At 33.9% G+C, this 23711-nt stretch overlaps 1 protein-coding gene across 2 annotated transcripts in view; it reads right to left on the bottom strand.

Annotated features, from left to right (window-relative positions):
- Positions 1–959: 959 nt before the first annotated feature.
- The window catches only part of camta2 (calmodulin binding transcription activator 2), a 41150-nt gene continuing 18398 nt past the window's right edge, over positions 960–23711 (bottom strand). The window contains exons 10-23 of one of the 2 annotated variants that reach the window (XM_048177228.1): positions 22784–22910; positions 21325–21459; positions 16764–16924; positions 14231–14415; positions 14022–14100; positions 13636–13882; positions 12211–12521; positions 11934–12100; positions 10949–11159; positions 10797–10868; positions 4210–4230; positions 3895–4088; positions 3732–3806; positions 960–3165 (exon numbers count right to left, since the gene is read on the bottom strand). In XM_048177228.1, coding sequence (XP_048033185.1) covers positions 3111–3165; positions 3732–3806; positions 3895–4088; positions 4210–4230; positions 10797–10868; positions 10949–11159; positions 11934–12100; positions 12211–12521; positions 13636–13882; positions 14022–14100; positions 14231–14415; positions 16764–16924; positions 21325–21459; positions 22784–22910 — 2040 coding nt within the window. In that variant the 3' untranslated portion in view covers positions 960–3110. The remainder of the gene's footprint in view (positions 3166–3731; positions 3807–3894; positions 4089–4209; positions 4231–10796; positions 10869–10948; positions 11160–11933; positions 12101–12210; positions 12522–13635; positions 13883–14021; positions 14101–14230; positions 14416–16763; positions 16925–21324; positions 21460–22783; positions 22911–23711) is intronic. The other variant, XM_048177229.1, reaches the window with a different exon arrangement.

Raw genomic sequence — 23711 nt, 5'->3', positions numbered from 1 at the left:
GTGGCGGAAACAAGCTTCCATACTAAACTGACTTGACTTGTGGCCATACTTTGCCAACTAAAGTTGCCAAAATTGATCCAGCTAAATTCACAAGTAATGTTATTAAATGTGTCAAGCAAATCAGAATCTTTTTTTTTTTTTTTTTTGCTGTTCTTTTCATGGCTTGTTTTGTAAGCGTGTGTGTGTGTGAGAGAGAGTGTTTCCCACAGTGCTGTGCAGGAGTAAAAAGAGAGATTAGAGTGGTGAGGGATCAGCAGATGAATAGCAGCACGAGATCCTCTTCATCCATCCGTCTCTCCTCTGAGAGAAAGTGTGACGCTCTTCAGCTGAAGGACTCGCACTCGTCTGTGTTCAGACGCCTTTAGACTGAGTGACGTTACGTTTACAGATCCTTTTTCAGAAAATTGACACATGATGAGATGAAAAGATGCACTAAACTTAAAGGCAGAGCCAAGCTGTTGTGCACTATTTTACTGTTTTATTAGTATTTGAAAGCTTTTCTGTTTAAAAAAAAAAAGGTCAGCAAATTCATGTTCATCCTCTTGTGTGTTATATAGGATTCCTTTTTTATTTCATTATATATTAAAATTAATGTGTCTATCTTACATAAATGAAAAGTTTATATTACCTCTTGTGCCTACTGTTTTTTGGCCCATGCTTAATCTATGAAAAGGTATTAACTTTTTATAAGCTTAATTTGCTGTACATTCACTGTTTATTGCACAATACATTTATTTTTTCATATTTTTTTAAGAAAAAGTAATGAGACTGTGAATATGCTTGTAAAATTAGCCTGGAATGTGAATAGAGAAAAAAACAAAGGAAAAGATTCTGCTTTTTATTTCAGAAACGTGTCTGTAAATCGGTCAAGAAATAAAATACTTCTTAAAAACAAACTAATGAGACTGTGAATATGTTTGTGTCAGTGTCTGAACAGAGAAAAAACACCTGAATGAAACTTGAATTTGAAGAATTTAATGAAATGTTACGAAACAGTAAAACAGCCTGAACAAATATCTAAATGCCAGAATGAATTTACAGTAGAAATCAATTCAAACATGTCCATAAATCTATATTCATAAATAAGCATCAGCAGTAGTAAAGGCCTGTGAGTGGAAATATGAACAAAGCAAACATGAACTCATGCAAACATAAACACCAGCAAGCAAAAACATGCTGAAAAAATCTCATCGTGTAAATATAACCGTGCATATCAGCAATCAGTACAGAGAATAAATTAAACATTTTATCAGGCAGAAGCAAATGTATTCATTCTTAAATATATTTTCACCAGTTCTTTATACTGTACAATATTTACAGACTAATGCATAAAGGTCTGAATCAAGATGGAGAACCAACCAGTTCTTCAATGACGCAGTTAATTTAGTTAAAAACACCTCAAGGCACATTCAAAAATAGCCATTAAATAGAATCGCGACATTTTCCTCGTCAAACGATGCCTAGTGCGTCTGTAACGCGTTTCACGCACACATACGGGGGCGGAGATCACGTATCCAATCAGAACCAGGAGTTTTCAGAAATGAAAATGGGGTTTGAAAACACGCGTCAAAATAAAAGTCTTACGAAAGTCGATAAAAGCTTTATCAGCAGTATCTATTCTGCTGGCGTCACCACAGATAAATAATTCAGAGGGATTCCAAAAACTCTTACGGAATAAAATATAAAAATGTATTTGCGAGTTTTTAATCTCGCAATTCAGACTTATAACTAGCATTTTTTCCCTCAGAATTGTGAGGTATAAAGTCACAATTACATTTTTTATTTCCATAGTTTCTGGAACATCCCATAATTGCTGTCTGTTGAATCTAAAACATTCCCTTCATATCGTCTGAATGTTACACGAACACAACAGAGGTCAGTAAGTGATTTTATCACTTGTTTTATTATTTACAAATTAAGTTTGGAGCGAGTTAAAGCGATTTTTTTGTGACATTATGCTGAAAGTGCTGAATTTTTTTATTTTCTGTACTATTATATTCATTAAATTTAATGAACATAAACAGTACTGATATTTAACACAAACCGTTGACTATAATGAGGCACCTTCAGTGAAGGTTTCGTTATCGTATTTCTCGCGTCGTGAACTTGCGCGAGATCGTCACTAGGCAACGTTACTTTTCAGCCCTGTGTTACCATGACAACTACGATTTAAGACTTTGGATATCGACATGAACTCAGCGTCGTTTTTTTTTTTCCTGTGGTTCTCTGTTCTGAGGCGCAACATTGAGTGTTTATAAAATATATCTCCAAGAGATCAATAAATAAATTCATATCCAACACAATCAACTCTGTGTTTATGACCATATATATGAGCGTATATACTGTATACATTTATATAGAGATCCATTAATACATAAAAACATTCCAAACATTCAGTAAAGCTGAACGTGAACTTTAGTGTTGCAGCAACGACTGGAAAGAAGCAACCAAAGAAAAACGTCTGACTGTGTGTCTGTCTGCCCTTTTACTATAGAACTTGTTTCCGCCATGGAATAAAAAAATAAAAATAAAAAAGGTAATTGCAACTTCTGACAACTGCAATTCTGACTTTTTTCCCCTCAGAAATGTTTATACATCGCAATTCAGAATTTATAACTCTCAACTTTGAGTTTATAACTCACTATTCAGACTTTTTTTGTGCAATTTCATTTTTCTCAGAATTGATATAAACTCAGAATTGAGAGAAAAAGGCAGAATTGTGAGATATAAACTTGCAATTAAAAAGGTAATCATAACTTTATCCCGCAATTCTGACTTTTTTACTCTCGATTCCAAGTTTGTATCTTTCAACTCGACTTTATTTCCTGCAATTCTGAAATGTAAACTTGCAATTGCAAGAAAAAAAGTCTTTGTGAGATAAAAAGTTGCGATTACCTTTCTTACTTTTTATTCCATGATGGACACAAGCTCTCATTTTCTCCTGCTAATAATGCAGCTCAATCTTTCCATCTTTTCTCTCTGAATCAATCAAATCCTGCAGTAGTTTTGACAAGAGTGTGTAAAGCAAGTGATGGCAGGAGTGTATCTGAGCGGACGACTGTAAACATGACTGAAAGAGTGTGTGTGTGTGTGTGTGTGTGTGTGTGTGGTCAGGTGGTCAGTCCTCTGTGCTCCAGCTCTTTACTCTGTTTCAGCTCCTTAATCCTGCAAACACACAATCTCAATAAACAACTTCATTCTCAAGTTTTTCATGATTTACCAGATAAGAATAAGGATTTTTAAAAATCTTTTCAAATGCACAATTTCATAACATAAATAAAATATTTTAGAGCTTGACGTAACTAGTAAAATGGATATACCCATTATAAAAATAACCACAACCACATTTTAATTTCCTTGACTTTTCCAGATTTACTACATTAGAATTAACTTTTTTTTTTAATGTTCTTTTAATGCACAATTTATATAATATAAATAAAATAATTTAGAGTTTGACCTAACTAGTAAAAATTCTATTTATTATAAATGACATTTTCAGTTTTTATTAATTTTCATTACTCTTCCAGTTGTTCATGATTTACTGGATAAGAATAAATGATTAAGGATATTGTATGTGCAGTTTTATAATATAAATAAAATTAAATAAAAACAGAGGTTGAGAGTGTGAATTTAAAGAGACATCTTGATTTTTATTTGTTTGAGCTTATTTTAATGCTTGTTTTGTCTTACTTTAATTCAAAAAACATAGAAACGAACAGACAGACGTGTACCTGTGTCTGCAGCGTCTGAGGAAGCGCATGATCTTCCTCGCAGCCTGATCCTGTTTCTTGGTCAGGAAAGAGCCTCTGACACACAGAACAAGAGTTTGAGCGCCACAGAATCTCTCATGAGTCGTGTAATGATCTGTAGTGTTGTGTAATGTATGCCTCTCACTTGATCTTGGTGTTGAGGGTCCCGGGGCCGCGCGGCCCCTGCTTGACGCGCTCGTACTCTTTATAGCTGCGGTAGTACTGCTGGATGAGGACGGCCGCCCGCCGTGACTGCTGGAACTTCTTCTGCTCGTAATAACTGCGAAACTTACTCTGAATCAGTATGGCCGCCTGCGTCATCTTCTTATATAAGGCGTACTGGAGGAGGACAAACACACACGTTACACACTGCAGGAGGACAACACAACACACACAAACACACACTGCACGGCAGAAGAATGTGAGAACACAACAGTGAGGCAGTTTAGTTCAGCGTTACCTTCAGTGCTATCCATGTTAGCTAGCATGAAATTAAACAAGAAACAGGAGAGAGATCAGAGACACGCCAGCAATATTAGTATGTTAGCGAAGACACACACAAACAAACACAAACACACACTCAGACGCTGAATGCTTTGTTTCTTAACATCAAGTGTTTCTGTATAAAGTGTGTGTGTATCTACTTAACCATATTTTGATGACAAATTTGTTCCCAGAAGTATATGGAAGTAAAATAATGCCAAATGTTTTTGAAATAAAAAGCTTGTTGAATTGCACTATTTGAAAAAAATATGCATTACATTAGCTGTATTTGCATTTAGATGCACTGTATTTTTAAGGCTTGCATTTTTATGGGCTGAAATTCAACATGGTCGTATATTTAGGCTGTGAATATTTCAATTAAAAATATTTCACACACATTTTCATTATTAAAAATTCAATAATTCATATTCACCTTTTAGATTTCACTTCCAAAATATTCATTCTGTTTAAAAATACAACCTATAAAATTCAACTAGCAATTTTCAGTCCATTTTATTTCACTTTACAAATTCGCTTCCACAAATTCAGTTGCTCAAATTCGGCAGAAAATTCAACATTTCACATCCGGGAACTGCAGGAAGAGCAGTAGAGTGCCGATGCATCATCTCTATCTGCTGTTAGTCTTCTTCACCAGCAGGTGCCGCTAGCGGCTGTTTAGGAAGACCAAAGATTCAATCATTCATTCATAAAAACGGATTTACAGAATTAGAGTAAGCGGTAAGTGAATGTGTGATGATTATCAGGGCCAGTATAAATGCAGAAAAGCTGATAAAGACACAAAAGCTGCATTTATGTTTAATTCAGTGTATTTACGCTTACTTTCCCAGTGTAGCTACAGCTTTCTCTACAGTGAACAAGATAACGTTATTGCCCGATGCTGGTGTATAGATCAAACGTTAAATCTGAGATAGACATATATTTCTCTCTGTTGTTTAGTTTCCTTAACTTTGTATCGCAGCGCTGTGTTGTAATACTAGGGCTTCCCTCATCCATCATAGCTGCCATCAGGACATATAAACTCTTAACACAGCTTAATGGACTCGTACAGTGATATAAAAGACCAAACTCGCACCTCATTTGTGATGTAGGTTAGACTATATAGGCTCCAAGAAAGCAGATACTGGCATAAAGTTGATTTGACGCTGAACGTTTGATTATGATATTCGCAAATTTAGGGACCGTCTCTAAAGTTACGACATTCTGTATTCACGTTTCTACCTTCAATAGCGTTTAAAGAGAATGACTTAGTCACAAAACCAACTGTAAATTGTTCATCTAGGTGTCAGGTATAATGCAAACCTTTTAGATTTTTGATGTTTATTAAAATAAAAGGTAACACTTTATATTAAATAGTTGATATGAACTAACAATGAACTGCACTTCTACAGCACTTACTAATCTTTGTTAATGTTAATTCCAGCATTTACTGATACATTATTAAAATCAAGAGTTGTATTTGTCAACTTTAGTTAATGCACAGTGAAGTAACATGAACAATGAACTGCTGTATTTTTATTAACGTTAACAAAGATTAACAAATACAACAACAAATGTGTTGCTCATGGATAGTTCACATTAGTTAATACATTATGAACCTTACTGTAAAGTGTTTCCAAATAAACTGTCAAGTAATATGTAAAGATTGCTATGTATTTCACTACTGTATTGGATCATACAAAAAAATGCCATAATTTAAAGCTCAATAGCATTTGATGAGAATGATTTACAATCACCAAAACTACCTGTGAAGTGTTCATCTATAGGTGCCAGGTCGAAGAGTGATGCACCCTTCTCTCTCTCTCTCTCTCTCTCTCTCTCACACACACACACACACACACACACACACACACACACACACACACACACTTAACTCAAAGTACATGCACATATACTTTTTCTTTTTTTTACACATTCATCACACAATTAGTTCTACTTAGTTAATTTTATTTCTAAATTTTATTTAAAATTTGTATAAGCAGGATAATCTATGATCAGGTAAAATAAAAAATGAACAAAGTAAAAAAAATTGTGTGATGAACGTGTAAAAAAAAAAAAAAAAAAGAAATAGTATATGCATGTACTTTGAGTGAGGTGTGTTTGAATATGTATATGTGCATGTGTGTCTACAAGAGTTTGGTAGAAGGTAGCAGGGGCGTCGGACTGGGGGGGTAAAGGGTACCGAGTACCCAGGGCCCGAGGCAGGGGGGGCCCCCTTAGAAGTCAGTTTTCTATACATGCATATACATACACTAACATTTGTATAGCATTTATGTACAAATAAAAAGCTCCTGTGCAAAACTAAACTTGTAGTTAGACACTGGTTTGGTATAAAAAAAAATCATTTTCATGCTGTGCAGGGCCCCACCACCCCTCTCGAATCAATGTAAATGGTACGACCCGCAAGTCAGGTGCTTCTGCTGCGGACCTGCGGTGAATCAGTTAATGAGACAGGAGCTAGAGTTAGCCGTGATATGAACTAGGAAGACAGGGGAAGAGTCATGTCTTTCCTTAAGAAAGGAAAATCAGGGGCTCAAAAACGAAAAGAAAAGAAGATTAAAGAGAGAAAGGCAAATGAGGGCAAGCAGTTGCTCACTCAGTTTTTTGAAAAGAAAGGTGAGCTCCAAATGCATCAGAGCATTGACATTGTTTTAACATAAATATCTACTCCAGGTAGAATAGCATACATTTATGTTCGTACTCTATTTGAATAATATACCAATACTTTATAGTATCACACCCTACATGGCGAGCAAACAATATTTCTGGGTAAATAACAGGGAGTGAGAAGCAGACGGAGGCGGAGCTGGGAGCTCAACACACAGCCACTCCAGGCAGCTGAGCAGCTTGTCTCCTCTTCTGCTGCAGTTCTCCCAGAGTCAGAAGTTTACATGAAAACACTGCATATTTCCCTCCATTGTCAAAATCTAACACCCGCGAAAACACAGATCGTTAGCGCCTATTTTACTGCATTGTTATGCAAATTAGCTCGCGCACGCTCTTACATTAAGTACAGGATTGTTCTCAGTTTAATGCACATCTTAATGATTGAAAATGACTTATTTTAAAACGTAATTCAAAGACTGAATGTTTAGTTTGGCGGTTAGTGTACCCTGTGATTCTATAGTCTGCATTTATTTTAAACAGACAAATAATCAGCTATTAACTTGTACTTAGCCTACACTTTAAAAAAGGTATTGTGACAATAAAGGATATTTTAGCAACCATTTAAAGCCATATATTTCAGTTTCAGACAAAAAATATATTAATCAGAGTGTGGCTTATTTTGTTTACATTTTAAAGGTGCCCTAGAATCAAAAATTGAATTTACCTTGGCATAGTTGAATAACAAGAGTTCAGTAGCCTACATGGAAAAGACATACATTGAGTTTCAAACCCATTGCTTCCTCTTTCTTATGTAAATCTCATTTGTTTAAAAGACTTCCGGAAAACACACGGATCTCAACATAACACCGACTGTTACGTAACAGTCGGGATCATTAATATGTACGCCCCCAATATTTCCATATATGCCAGCCCATGTTCGAGCGTTAGACAAGGAAAGGCAGTATTGACGTCTGGATCTGTGCACAGACAAGGTAAGCAAGCAAGAACAACAGCGAAAAATGGCAGATAGAGCAATAATAACTGACATGATCCATGATAGGATGATATTTTTAGTGATATTTGTAAATTGTCTTTCTAAATGTTTCGTTAGCATGTTGCTAATGTACTGTTAAATGTGGTTAAAGTTACCATCGTTTCTTACTGAATTCACGGAGACAAGAGCCGTCGCTATTTTCATTATTAAACACTTGCAGTCTGTATAATGCATAAACACAACTTCATTCTTTATAAATCTCTCCAACAGTGTAGCATTAGCCGTTAGCCACAAAGCATAGCCTCAAACTCAGAGAATCAAATGTAAACATCAAAATAAATACTTTACTCACATGATTCGATGTATGCACACAGCATGCATGATGAACATCTTGTAAAGATCCATTTGAGGGTTATATTAGCTGTGTGAACTTTGTAAATGTGCTGTAATATAGTGGAGAGCTCGTGTGGCAGGGAGCACGCGATTTAAAGGGGCGGCGCGCTGAAAAAATCAGTGTATAGTTAATGATGCCCCAAAATAGGCAGTTAAAAAAATTAATTTAAAAAAATCTATGGGGTATTTTGAGCTGAAACTTAACAGACACATTCAGGAGACACCTTAGACTTATATTACATCTTGTAAAAAAGCATTCTTGGGCACCTTTAAGTGTTATTATGATAAAAATGCAATACCCCTCCCATTGGTATCACTATGGTATTTGGTACGGGGGCCCAGCAAGATGGTTTGTACCCAGGGCCCAAAATTTGGTGCTACGCCCCTGGAAGGTAGAAACGTGAATACAGAATGTCGTAACTTTAGAGACGGTCCCTAAATTTGCGAATATCATAATCAAACGTTCAGCATCAAATCAACTTTATGCCAGTATCTGCTTTCTTGGAGCCTATATAGTCTAACCTACATCACAAATGAGGTGCGAGTTTGGTCTTTTATATCACTGTACGAGTCCATTAAGCTGTGTTAAGAGTTTATATGTCCTGATGGCAGCTATGACGGATGAGGGAAGCCCTAGTATTACAACACAGCGCTGCGATACAAAGTTAAGGAAACTTAACAACAGAGAGAAATATATGTCTATCTCAGATTTAACGTTTGATCTATACACCAGCATCGGGCAATAACGTTATCTTGTTCACTGGAGAGAAAGCTGTAGCTACACAGGGAAAGTAAGCGTAAATACACTGAATTAAACATAAATGCAGCTTTTGTGTCTTTATCAGCTTTTCTGCATTTATACTGGCCCTGATAATCATCACACATTCACTTACCGCTTACTCTAATTCTGTAAATCCGTTTTTATGAATGAATGATGACTTACTAGCGTTGCTTTGGTCTTCCTAAACAGCCGCTAGCGGCACCTGCTGGTGAAGAAGACTAACAGCAGATAGAGATGATGCATCGGCACTCTACTGCTCTTCCTGCAGTTCCCGGATGTGAAATGTTGAATTTTCTGCCGAATTTGAGCCACTGAATTTGTGGAAGCGAATTTGTAAAGTGAAATAAAATGGACTGAAAATTGCTAGTCGAATTTTATAGGTTGTATTTTTAAACAGAATAAATATCTTGGAAGTGAAATTTGAAATGTGAATATGAATTATTTAATTTTTAATAATGAAAATGTGTGTGAAATATTTTTAATTGAAATATTCACAGCTTAAATATACGACTGTGTTGAATTTCATCCCATAAAAATGCAAGCCTTAAAAATACAGTGCATCTAAATGCAAGTACAGCTAATGTGATGCATGTTTTTTTTCAGTTAGAGCAATTCAACAAGCTTTTTATTTCAAAAACATTTGGCATTAATTTACTTCCATAGAAGTATGCTAAACTTAACAAAACCTTATTTTCAGGACATCTTTGTATAAACTATGGAAACTTGTTTCCGCCATGGAATGAAAAATAAATAAGGTAATTGCAACTTTTTCTCTTACAATTCAGACTTTTTTTCCTCAGAATTGTGAGATAAAAACTCACAATTGCAAGAAAAAAGTCAGAATTGTGAGATAAAATGTCGCAATTACCCGTTATATTTTTCATTCCATGGCGGAAACAAGTTTCCATAAAAAGAACATAAAATAAAAATAAAGTAAATAAAAAGTTGGCAAAATGAATAGTGTGAAACATTTAACTAAAACATCAGCATACTTACACAAGTGATTGATCATATTAAGAATTGCAAACAACATTTCTGTTACAAGTTTTCTAAAATGTTCAGTTTAAATATGCAAATAATGCATTATCTATTTAAATATGCACTAATTTGCATACATTAATCTGAACATTGATTAAAGCTAGGATTAAAGTTCTTATTAGATTTTGTTGACATATTAGAGTTAAAGGTTTATACTGAGGGGATTTAGGATATCTCTTTTCATCACTCCATAAATCAGAAAATACTGCTAGCAACCAGAAAAAATACTTTTCAGCATATATTTAGGAATAAAATCTTATATAAATCAGCGTGAATGACATATGAACAAACCCCACAGTAAAAATCTTCAGAATATAGTCAGGAAAAAATCTGTAAATTTTGGTGTATGTAAGTGCTGCTGACGTGGAGAAAAAAACTCATTTATAAAAATATCGCCTTTAAAAATAGGTATTTTAACTGAAATCTACAGGCACAAATTGATAGAGAGCAATAAAATAAACACTTAAATGTGTATTTTGGATGTTTTCTTTCCACTAGTCTGAAAGAAGACATGGTTGAATTTATCCACAATCTTAAAAATAACCAATGCATGAAAAAAAAACAATGGTTTTGCATGTTGTGTCTTGCCTTACATTGTAAAAATGCAAAAAAGAAAGTTTTCTGTTTTCTAACCCTTAGTGTGTAAGATACATTATTTACGGCTATAAAAACAATAGAAGTCTATGCAATGTCCTCATCTAGACAGCCGAGTAAACGTGTGCGTGTTTTATACCTGTTTATATTTGCGGTAACAGCGCTGTATCACAGCTGCGGCCATATCCTGCTGCTCCTTTAGTCTCCGCCCCTAAACACAATAATAACCAATCATTATTAAACCACGGACACACACTCTCAGTCATTTGTCGGTCGTGTGTGTGTGTGTACCTTGTATCTGCGGAAGGCGTTCTGGATGACGCGCGCCGCCTCATACAGCTCTCTCTGCTCTGTGTCTGTCAGCGTCAGCAGGGCGAAATCTCTCTCCATCCTTCCATTAGCTGAGGCGTTCAGAAACTCCGCCCATGCCACGCTGCTTGGGGGGCGGAGCCTCTGCAGTGCCAAATCACTGAGAAGGGAGGGAGGGGTGGGACACAGGTTCCTACACACACACATTCAAATGTAAGGAACAGATGAATGTCACACTAAAAAATGAAAACTGGTATAATTTAACAAGTGTAGGTAATCTCACATCAACATGTCAAGAACATGTTTGGGTCACATTTCACCCTGAAATCACATCAAAAAGATTAAATTATATCTATTTTGATTAATTATATAAATTATATTATTATATAATTATAATTCATATATTAATTATATTTATTAATTATATTGATTCATTTATACTGATTTTAATTTAAAAAGTCAAGTGTGTCATTTGTAATTTTGAGAATCATCATCTTATGCAGAATGTTTAATTATATAATTATAATTAATATAGTAACTGTATTTATTAATTATATTGATTAATTTATGCTGATTTTAATTTAAAAAGTTGTGTCATTTGTAATTTTAAGAATCATCATCTTATGCAGAATGTCTTTATATAATTTGAATATATTAATTATATTTATTAATTATATTGATTATTTTATGCTGATTTATTGCTCAAGAAACATTTCTGATTATTATCAACGTTGAAAACAGTCCTGCTGCTTCATATTTTTGTGGAAACTGTGATACATTTTATTTTTCAGTATTTTTGATGAATAGAAAGTTCAAAAGAACAGAATTTATTTGAAAAAGAAATCTTCTGGAACATTATAAATGTCACTTTTGATTAATGTATCCTTTATAAAAAAATGATTTTTTTTTTTTTTTTTTTTTTAAATGAACATTAGTGTACAGGTGAATGTTCTTTGTGTCCATTTACCTGTCCACAGTGTCGAGGTATGTTGCAAGCCAAGGCATGGTGTCATGAATGGCAGGATTGTCCCGCCTCTCTCTGAGCGGTGACTCCGCCTCCCGGTTAAACTCCTCCTGTTTGATTCGCTCAGGTGTGGCCTCGATGATCTGCTCGGCAAGAGTTGCCATGTCAACCTACCAGTAAAACATCGCAAAAATCACCATGATAAGTCTCACTAACTGTGTGAGGAAGCGGAGACTTTAATACTTTGTCCAATCAGATGTTATCAAAATAAGTGATTCACCTGTAAGACTTCGTCAGACAGGTAATCCTCGTTCTCGGCATTCTCGCTGTAGTCGAGCAGCTCGTCGGCAAGCTCAGAGTGAAGTGCTACTGCGTCCGTGTGCGAGACAGCCGGTGTGGAGGGACTCGCAGCCTCACAGTCCATGAGGAAGAGTGAATCGGTGGAACCGGTAGGGGGTGGGACCGAGAACGGGGAGGAGGGAGAAGAGGCGGAGTCCATGGGGTCAGGAACTGAACCACTGGAGTAGGCGGAGCTGGGGGAGGGTGAGGGCGGGTCACTGGGGGAGGGGATACTGCTGGACGAACTCAAACCTGAGAGAGAGAGAGAGAGAGAGGAGGGTTAGTAGGAAGGTTGACTAAAACTCAAACTCTAACTACAACTGTAACTAGGGCTCTAGGATTTCCATGATGTGGAAAAAATCATCTAGACTGTCAAAACAATAATAAAAATAATTTTATTATTAAAATAATTAATTAATTCAAATCATTTTATAATAATAGGGCATTATTAATGTTAAAATTTGAATAAAATATTTAATATAAGTTTTCAGAATTTTATTCGACATGCTTACTGAATATAAAAAAAAATCATTTTAATTTTGTTTAATTAAATTGAAATTCATAAAAAAATAAAACCGAAAGCACAGAATTTAGAAAAAAAATAAAATATTTAATATTTTTTTTAACCTTATGCCTTATTATTGTTAACATTTTAATAAAATATTATATTGTCAATGTTTTATGAATTTGATCAGACACGCTTTTTGGGGAAAAAAAATGTAATTTTGTTTAATTTAAATAAAACAGAATTAAGTAAAATAAAACAACAAATATTTGAAAAAAGTAAACAGATTTCATAGGGCTTTATTCTTGTTAACATTTAAATAAAATATTTATAATAAGTTTTAAGAATTTGATTTGACATGCTTTTAAAATATAAAAAATAATTTTAATTTTGCTTAATAAAAATATTTTAATATTTAAATAAAATATTAAATTGTCAACGTTTCATGAATTTGACTCTACATGTTTTTTAAATATATATATATATATATTTTATTGTTATTTTGTTTAATTTTATTAAAATGAAATTTAGAAAAAAACAGCACAGAATTTGGGGGAAAAAAAGATTTCATAGAGCCTTATAATTGTTAACATTTTATTAAAATATTAAATTGTAAACATTTTATGAATTTGATTAGACATGCTTTTAAAAAAAATAAAAATGTAATTGTAATTTTGCTTCATTTAAAACAGAAATCATAAAAATAAAAATAACAGAAATTAGAATTCATAGGGCCCTATAATTGTTAGCATTTTAATCAAATATTAAACTGTAAACATTTTATGAATTCTGAACATGCTTCATCACATGACAATCCCAGCCCACGTAAAGCACATCTGGAGTGCAGTGTGTGTGTGCTACCTGTGTCTGGGCTGCTGGACAGTGGAGACAGGGGCCGGTACGGAGGCGAGGCCGTGTCAGGTGTGTGTTCTTGTGTCTGAGAGTGTGTGTGTAACTCCTCCAGACAGCGTGCCAGCCGTGTGTGTCCGCGTGAATGAGCCACGGCCAGAGGCAGACGACCCAGAGAGTCAGGGATTCCCAGAGCCGCGCTGCTCCAGCGGTACAGCAACACCGCTGCCGCCTGATGACCCAGAGCGCACGCCCACATCTGAACACACACACAACACATGAGCAAATAAACAAATTCTGAGTCATCATCACATTATCTGCTAGTGTGTGGATATGCATATATATATACATACATATGCACACACTACCAGGCAAAAGTATGTGTGTGTGTGACGTACCAGAGGTGTGCAGGAGAAATGATCAACGTTTAGAGGATCCACTTCCTGTTCCAGATCCAAACTGTTCACACTGATACTCCTGATACACACAGAGACACAAATACCATTAAATACAAAAGCTTTTTAAACATCAAGATTGCAGATGAAATGTCATCTGAATGTCTGAGTGTCACTGATTCATTTCAGTTTCATGATTATGAGTGTGTTACCTCCAGCGTATGAGTGTGTGTATGAGCTGTGTATATCCCTGAGCGGCGGCGAGGTGCAGAAGCGTCATTCCTCGGTGTCTGACGGAGTGTGTGAGTCTGTCTGTCTCGCCGTCTCGTCCCCACCGTCCTCCGGCCATCATCCGCTCACACACGGCTACAATCCTGCGCTCAAACCAAAGCCCCGACTGACACACACACACAGATACATCCTCATTAGCACATTTAAACACCTTCATACATCTACTTGAGAAAAAATACGAACTCACAGGTTTATATCAGTCACATGTTTGCTAGTTGATATACTGATCTAATGACACTACAGAGGAAAAGCCTGTCTGTGGATTGGACAACGTTTGTGAGATTCATCACACCAAAAAGAATTTTGATTCAGATTCAATTAAAGACAGATTTGATTCACTCAGTTTGATTCACTGAATCAGAAGAGAAGCCACCAGTGATTCTGAAGCTGGTTCTGAATTTTACATTTGCATTTAACCCTCTGATAAATTAATCAGGAAGGTAAAGGAGAAAATTGTTTTAAATTGAAAAAAAGTTTCAAAGTTTTAAATAAATAAATGCAATATATGTATATATTTAGATTTGTTTAATTATAGAATGTATAATTTAATATAAATAAATAAAAATATGTAATAATATACTGTAAATAAACTTTTATTAAATAAATATATATAAACATTAAACTTTTCTCTTCCCAAAATTATGCATTTACACTGTAGGAAAAAACTGCATAGAGAATATTTATTTTATGCGTATGTTTTTTAAATATAAAATCAAGCTATTTTTACTATATTTCCCCGTAATTATGTATTTTGAGAGAGTTACACAATAGAAAATATTTCAGAGACAGCTGATGCATCAACACTTCCATTTTGATTACATTTAAGTGTTTATTTTATTGCTTTTTATCTATTTGCGCCCGTAGATTTTAATACATATCTGTAAAGGCTGTATGTTTATAAATGAGTTTTTTTCTCCACTTCAGCAGCACTTACAAACACCAAAATTTACAGTTTTATTCCTGTCTATATTCTGAAGGTTTTTACTGTGGGGTTTGTTCATATATCATTCACACTCATTTATATACAATTTTATTCCTAAATATATGCTGAAAATGTTTTATTTTACCATCTGTTGACAGTATTTTCTGATTTATGGAGTGATAAAAAGAGATCTCCAAAATCCCTTCGGTAAAAACCTTTAACTCTAACATGTCAACAAAATCAAACAAGAATTTTGAATCTGGCTTTATCCAATGTTCAGATTTATCTTCTGGAAGTGTATGAAAATTAGTGCATATTTACTTAGATAATGCCTCAATTGCACATTTAAACATAAAATCTCAGAAAAAAGCATTTGTTACAAAATAATTGTCTTAATATAATGTAATTAATTAGCTGGAGAAGTATCATGATATCTATTAGCTTATATTTTTAACCTATTCACCTATAGTGTCTTTCTTTAAGCAGATACTTTTACACTAAATACAAAAATAAAACAATTTACATAACTGAACGGAAAATAGTGACATTCACTTAATATCTCACAACAAAAAGATGCTCAAATGAATCAGCGATTTAGCTACTGCATCTGAAATAGGTTTAGATTAACCAGTTACGTTACTGAAACTGATTTCCATATGAATCCATTAAGTTTGATCGGCAATTCTTAAGTTGGTTAGATAAGTTTGGATAGAATGAATCACATTTAATGTAGACATAGTTAGGATGAGGTAGTAACATGACTACTTTTAGTTAGTTACCCCTCAACAGACACACACACCCTCCCTCAGTTTTTTCCCTCCTGTCTGTCTGTATCAGTCTCTCTGTCCGTCCTCGTGCTGTATTGACGTAAGAGTGGAAAAGCTAAAAATGAATGACATGAATCAGCCAGATAATTCTTACAAACAGAGACGAGGTTTTAACATCAAAACTATCAGCAACTCAAACTTTCAGCACTAAACCTGAAGACTAGTTCAGAAACTACAGGACTTACTAGAATCAGATGTGGAAAACCTGAACTGTAATGTGTGTGTGCGTGCATGTGTGTGTGTGTGTGTGTGCATGTGTGTGTGTGCACCAACATGGAAAAAGCGCTATTAATACTCGCATTCTGAAGTGATGTCATCGGCAAAGTTGACATTCCCCCGCTAACCCTGATAACGCACGTTCATAAATCCAGTGCTCATCAACACACCAGTGTTATTTTAGTATCATCGAGATAGCATTATAACATTTTTTTAATATTTTGATGCACTTACATGCACAAAAACCCTTTCTTCTCTAGCTTGCTTCATAAACCTGTCAAATAAACCTGGCGAATAAAGACAAAGACAAAAATACTGAGGAAGAACACTTTTTGCAGTACTGTGTCTCTGTATCAGTCCGAGAACTGAACCTGACTTTGTTTGCTGCTGGACTGATAAACCTGTGAACACGGACTACAGGAGATGATGTGAAAGCAGCCAATCAGAGGTGAATGTCAGAAACAGTGATGTGTGTGTGTGTGTTTGTACCTGGTTTTCGGGAGTCAAGCGTGGAGCAGAGCTCTGATTTCGCGACAGCTGCTGATGATAGTGATTCATATGTTGATGCTGTTGATTGTTATTTGACATCTCTGCCATTCGCCGCTCCATCTGCTCCAGACGCTCCAGAATCGACATCCTGAACTGGTTATCTGGAGAGAACGAGAGACGCTCAACATTAAACAACGTTCAGTTCCATAATGTGACGCATTTCTGCTAGTTTCATAATTGGTGAATTTTGCAACATTGACATTTATTAAACTGAATTAAATCAACACTGAACTGAATTGAAGTGAATTAAATTAGTTTCATAATTGATGAATTTTGCAACATCAACAGTTGTTGAACAATTAAATCAAAACTGAACTGAAAAGAATTGAATTAGCTTCACAATTGATGAATCAATTTTGCAACATCAACACCTATTAAACTGAATTAAATCAGCACTAAACTGAATTAAAGTGAATTGAATTAGTTTCATAACTGATTAATTTTAAGCATCAACACTGTTACTGAACTGAATTAAATCAACTGAACTGAAAAGAATTGAATTAGCTTCACAATTAATGAATCAATTTTGCAACAGTGTTATTAAACTGCATTAAATCAACAATATACTCAATTGAAGTGAATTGAATTAGTTTCACAATTGATGAATTTTGCAAAATTGACACTGTTACTGAACCGAATTAAACAAATTGAACTGAATTTAATTTCATAATTGATGAATTTTGCAACATCTGTACTGTTACTGAACTGAATCGAATCAACACTGAACTCAACTGAATTTAATTATTGATGAATTTTGCAACATTGACACCGTTATTAAAATGAATGAAATCAAACTGAATTGAATTGCAACATCAACACCGTTATTGAAATTAATTTAATCAAATTGAACTAAATTTAATCTTTCATAATTGATGAAATTTGCAAAATTGACACCGTTACTGAACCGAATTAAACAAATTGAACTGAATTTAATTTCATAATTGATGAATTTTGCAACATCTGTACTGTTACTGAACTGAATCGAATCAACACTGAACTCAACTGAATTTAATACTTGATGAATTTTGCAACATTGACACCGTTATTAAAATGAATGAAATCAAACTGAATTGAATTGCAACATCAACACCGTTATTGAAATTAATTTAATCAAATTGAACTAAATTTAATCTTTCATAATTGATGAAATTTGCAAAATTGACACCGTTACTGAACCGAATTAAACAAATTGAACTGAATTTAATTTCATAATTGATGAATTTTGCAACATCTGTACTGTTACTGAACTGAATCGAATCAACACTGAACTCAACTGAATTTAAGTATTGATGAATTCTGCAACATTGACACCGTTATTAAAATGAATGAAATCAAACTGAATTGAATAGCAACATCAACACTGTTATTGAAATTAATTTAATCAAATTGAACTAAATTGAATTGGTTTCATAATTGATGAACTTTGTAAAATTGACACTGTTACTGAACTGAATTAAACAAATTGAACTGAATTTAATTTCATAATTGATGAATTTTGCAACATCAGCACTGTTATTGAAGTGAATTGAATCAACACTGAACTCAACTGAATTTAATACTTGATGAATTTTGCAATACTGACTGTTATTAAACTGAATTAAATCAACACTGAACTCAACTGAACTGAATTAGTTCTATAATTGATGAATTTTGCAACATCAACACTGTTATTAAACTGAATTAAATCAACACTGAACTCAACTGAACTGAATTAGTTTTATAACTGATGAATTTTGCAACTTCAACACTGTTATTGAACTGAATCAAACTGAGCTGAATTTAATTTGTTTCATAAATGAAGTTTGCAACACTGACATTGTTATTGAACTTAATTTTACAACATTAACACTGTTATTTTCCTGTTTATTACTGTGAAGCTGCTTTTGAAACAATCTGTATTGTATAATGAATCATTAGGAACTTTATCACACTGAGCCGCAAGAAAGACATTCGTAAAATTTTTGGACAATGAGCAGAACGACATGCAGGAAACTCGGCGGAAGAATGTAACGGCATGAAAATTATTTATGGTTCTCGATTCTCAACTAATTCTAATATTTACTTATACAGACACAAAGCAGACGTGAGTATGTGTGTGTTTAGTGCCTGATTTACAGTGTGTGTGAATGTGTTGACAGCTCAGCTTTTACACACACACACACAGTGATCTCTAAGGCGGATCTCCAAACAAACACACACAGACTTTCAAACACACAGTCATGCCTACCTACACCATCCCTGCTTCTCTGTGCCATCGCTCAGACGATCGAATAAAAACACAGAATCAGAAAAAGCACAACTCCATGTCTCGCTCTCATCACCTCTCTCTCTCTCTCAATCAGGAGTGACACAAGTTAGAAAGATGATTTGAAGTATAAAAACTGTTTAATACATCTAATAATACATTGACATACGATCAGAGAAGTACCGAGTCCGATCACACGCTCGGATCACATGAGAGAGAGAGAAAGGTGAAGAAAAAGTCAGGAAAAATAAAGTATTCCACAGAGAGGAGAGGAAAACTGCAAACTCCGGCTGGATCCACACGGACGTCCGTCCTCGAGCAGGGAAAGTCCCAAATGAGACGAGAGCGAGACAGAGCTGAGCTTAAATTACTGAGGCAGAGAGACAGACAGACAGAGAGAGAGACACACGCTGCTCCTCTCGTACACACGGATTTAAATAGGCTTTAAGTGAGGGCAGAAATAGAAACCGGCTGATATCCACACTGACACACACAACAACTCGTTTAACCGCTGGAATATGAACAGATAACCAGTCTGACCCTTCGACAGGATCAGCGATTGTGAGCAGCTGAATCTAAACACTGATCTGTGGTTTCTGACTGATGTTCAGGCGCTGTAAACAAACTATTATTTATTATTTATTTATATATTCTATAGTTTTGTTTATATATACTATGACAGTTTTTATTAACTTTTTTTTTTTTTCATTTTAATTTTAGTTTAAGTTTTACACTGCAACGATGTTCTTCCTCAGTGTTTTTGTCGTGTTTTTCAGTACAAATATCGAAAGATTTCTCAAAGATGCATTTACTTGGGAAGGAAAATGACAAGTAATATTAAGTCTCGTTTTCTGACAAATCTATCAAATTTAAGTAAGTTTATGTTTAAAACAAGAACAAATCTACTTAATTCAAAGGAAAAATAAGATTATTCTTCAGACCTCAGTGGCAGATATTTGTTCTTGTTTTAAACAAACTTACTTAAATTTGATGCTTTTTTCGAAAAACAAAATAATTTGTAAAATGTAATATTTTATGTCATTTTGCTTCTCAAATAATCTTGATTTATGAATTCTTAGATATTTGGACAACAAGAAAATGTCATTTTTATAATTTCTTTTAAATATTTTTTTCAGCAGTGCAACATTTATCATTTTCATTTAAGTTTTTAAGTTTACATTTTTCAAGTTTTTCATCTAATATTTATATTTTAAATTGATTTCAGTTTCATTTCAGTTAACAATATCAACAGTCATGGATCAGTAATGTCGTTCAGCTCTTCAAAGCTCATAACAGACTGTTTATGATGAAAGATTAGTAATAAATCATAAACTATGACTAATAAAGCTGTTCTCAACCTTTTTGACTTATATAGGCAAAGATATTTTTATGTATTTCTGCTGTAATTATGTATTTTTTTTTTATTATTATTAACAGAAACTGGGAGTGTTGAAATATTAAATTAACATGATTATTTTTGAGCTTCCAGAAGTTTCAAGAACTTAATTTTCTTCAATAATAATAATAAAAAAAAAGTTACTGTGGAAAATGTAATCTAAGTTTATATATTGATTTTATGTGTCTTTTTAGTATTTTAAAGTCACCATGAAATCAAAATGGACAAATCTTGTTTTGTTTTTTTTCATTTTTTATGGAATATTGTAGTATTTGTAATAAAGGTTTTATCCATTCACATTATTATTGTTTTAAATTCATGTTCCTCGTAATCTTGAATCAGAATAACTTCCTCCTCTTTTTCTGAGGACGAGGGCTCATATGAGATCCTCCAATAGCAAACCACAACCATCCAATCAATTCCCCACGGACAAAATCAAGCCCCGCCCTACATTTGTTCTTGTTTGAGAAGCGTTTCACTCTGATATACGGCACTATAGGGAAGAAAAGACGAGCGCAACATCCTTTTCATGATGACTTTAATTTAGATCAGTAGTATTATTAATAATAATATATTAATTTAAACACATTTTTAAGTCATCCTTCAGGCCCCTTGCTGAGAGCCATTGAGATAAACACAGGTGGCACTGTCATGTGCTTTGAGTTCACCGTTTCTGTGATAAAAGACAATAATATAAGTAGTTTTATTTTATTTCATTTGATTACTTTCATATTTTTTGCGTCATCTATCACTTATGATCACATTTCATCTGTGCTGTTCTGCTCTTATGACCGCCATCTCTCTTCTCTATGACCACAGAACAAATAATCGTGTGTGTGTGTGTGTGTGTGTGTACTCACCATCCAGTGATAACCAGTCCAGCTGTGAGCTCGGTAAGGACGAGGCGTTGCGAGCGCGATACTCAAACAGCACAGATGAGGAGACGGTACTGGAGTCCATCAACACGTGCAGAGCGACAAGACCCGCTTCATGAGCTACACACACACACACACACACACACACACACAGGAAACTGTAAATCTGTATATATACCGCTTATTTTCACCCTAGTTTCACCATTTAACCTGTTAACTGTTGACCCACTTTTTGAGCTCAGATATGAAAATAAATAGTTGTAGTTCATGAATGTTTTGGAGTACAGATCTGAGGTCAGACTCTTTTATTGTAGAAAGCACTTCAAAAAATTAAAGTGTAGAAAAGTCATAGAAGTTTAAGTTTACTGTAAAGCAAATGTACTGAACTAAACATGTTTTATTTTATACAAAATTATTTGGCCTTTAACACTGCTATAAAATCAAAGCCATACGTCTAACCAAGCTGTGTTTCAAATTTGAAGTTGATTTCACAGAAATTGAGCCACTAAAAGATTTTAAAGGATCATTTCCATTGTCCAATGTCCAATTCAGTGTTACTATAAAACTAAAAACCATAAAAAAATATTTTCATTACTTGAAATAAACTTAAACTGAAATAAAATATAAAAAACTTTTTAAATAAAAAACTTTCAGCTAGTGGTCAAAGCAACATTTTTAGTTTAACTTGATGTACAAAAATAACTATAACTAGAATAAAATGAATAAAACTATATAGACATAATAAAAATAAAAAACATAAAAATTACTAAAAATGCAACTAAAATTAAAATGAAAACAAACTAAAAACAATAATAATATCTCAATGATACTAACATTTCAAGCATTTAAGCTTTCAAATAATACCTAGTTTATTTATATATATTATATATACTTATATATGTGATAACATATCTGTGAAAATAGGTTTAATCACATTTTTGACATTTATACGATCCTGCAGTGACAAATGAATTGATAAAAAATGCCATTTAAAGCAGTTTCAGATGGAGTTTAGTGACACTGCAGGACTCTCAAATGCTGCAGTCGCAGGAAAGCTTTTCATTATTTTATGCATACTAATGACTAAAAAACTCTGGTCTCAATCTGTTAATTATGTTTACACAACTATATGAAGTATAAAACGGCTTCAAATGAGCTAATAATTCATTGCAGGATGTAGAAGCTAAGCTCTTCCTCACTTAAAAGTTTGACAAGGGCTTATTTACTTCCTGTTGTATTTGCAATAAATATTAGAAACAGAGTTTTTTTGTTTACAAATTTACAAAAAAATAACACTGAACAAACATAATCTGTGTTCTTTGCTGAATAGTCATGGAATCTAGATATTTATGCAGTGAGAGTTTGTTGTCCTGCTCTTTTTCTTGTGCTCACTGAAGCCGTGAGCGCCACCATCTGGCTGTGTGTGAAACTGAGTGCTGCTCACCTGGACAATAGCAGCGCAGGACGCCCGGCTGAATGAGAGAAGCAGGAACTCGGCTCTGATCGAACACACATGAGTATCGGCTGTCTGTCTCTGACCACGGGCCTGTGATCAGCACCTTGACTCCTCCCTAAAACAGACAGTTAACTGAAACCGTTACTTGAAGTAAAATAAAAAAATAACTTAAACCTATTTTATTTTAGCTATATTTTTCATTTAGTAACTTGATGTACTAAAATAACTAAATTGAAATAAAAACCATATCTAAACATTCTTGAATCAAGATTTTGAAAAAAATTACTTAAGATATGTTGTTTTCTGAAAAAAATGTCTTAAAATTAAGTGACTTTACACTTAAAACAATAAAAATATCTGCCAATGGGGTGAGAAAAATAAACTTAATTTAAACAAATGTATTTTTCTCACCCCACTGGCAGATATAAGCATAAACTCTCTTCATTTTGATGCATTTTTAATTTATATTATGTCATTTTGCTTCTCAAGTAACAAAAAAATGAATAATTTTTTTTGCATGGTGTAAAAATTATGGAAGAGGATTAGGGCCAAGCAATAATAAAAAAATAAAACCATCTCGAGATTAAAGTTGTTAAATTTCAAGAAAAAAGTCGAAATAAAATGTTGAGAATAAACTCGTTAAATTACGAGAAAAAACGTGTTAAATTTCGAGAAAAAAGTCAAAATAAAATGTTGAGAATAAACTCGTTAAATTACGAGAAAAAACTCATTAAATTTTGAGAAAAAGGTTGAGATAAAATGTTGAGAATAAACTCGTTAAATTACGAGAAAAAACTCATTAAATTTCGAGAAAAAAGTCGAGATAAAATGTTGAGAATAAACTCGTTAAATTACGAGAAAAAACTTGTTAAATTTTGAGAAAAAAGTCGAGATAAAATGTTGAGAATAAACTCGT

Source organism: Megalobrama amblycephala, linkage group LG24, assembly GCF_018812025.1.
Source record: "Megalobrama amblycephala isolate DHTTF-2021 linkage group LG24, ASM1881202v1, whole genome shotgun sequence".
NCBI lineage: Eukaryota > Metazoa > Chordata > Actinopteri > Cypriniformes > Xenocyprididae > Megalobrama > Megalobrama amblycephala.
Note: the sequence above shows the minus strand (reverse complement) of the source record. Positions and strands in the feature narration are given on the sequence as shown.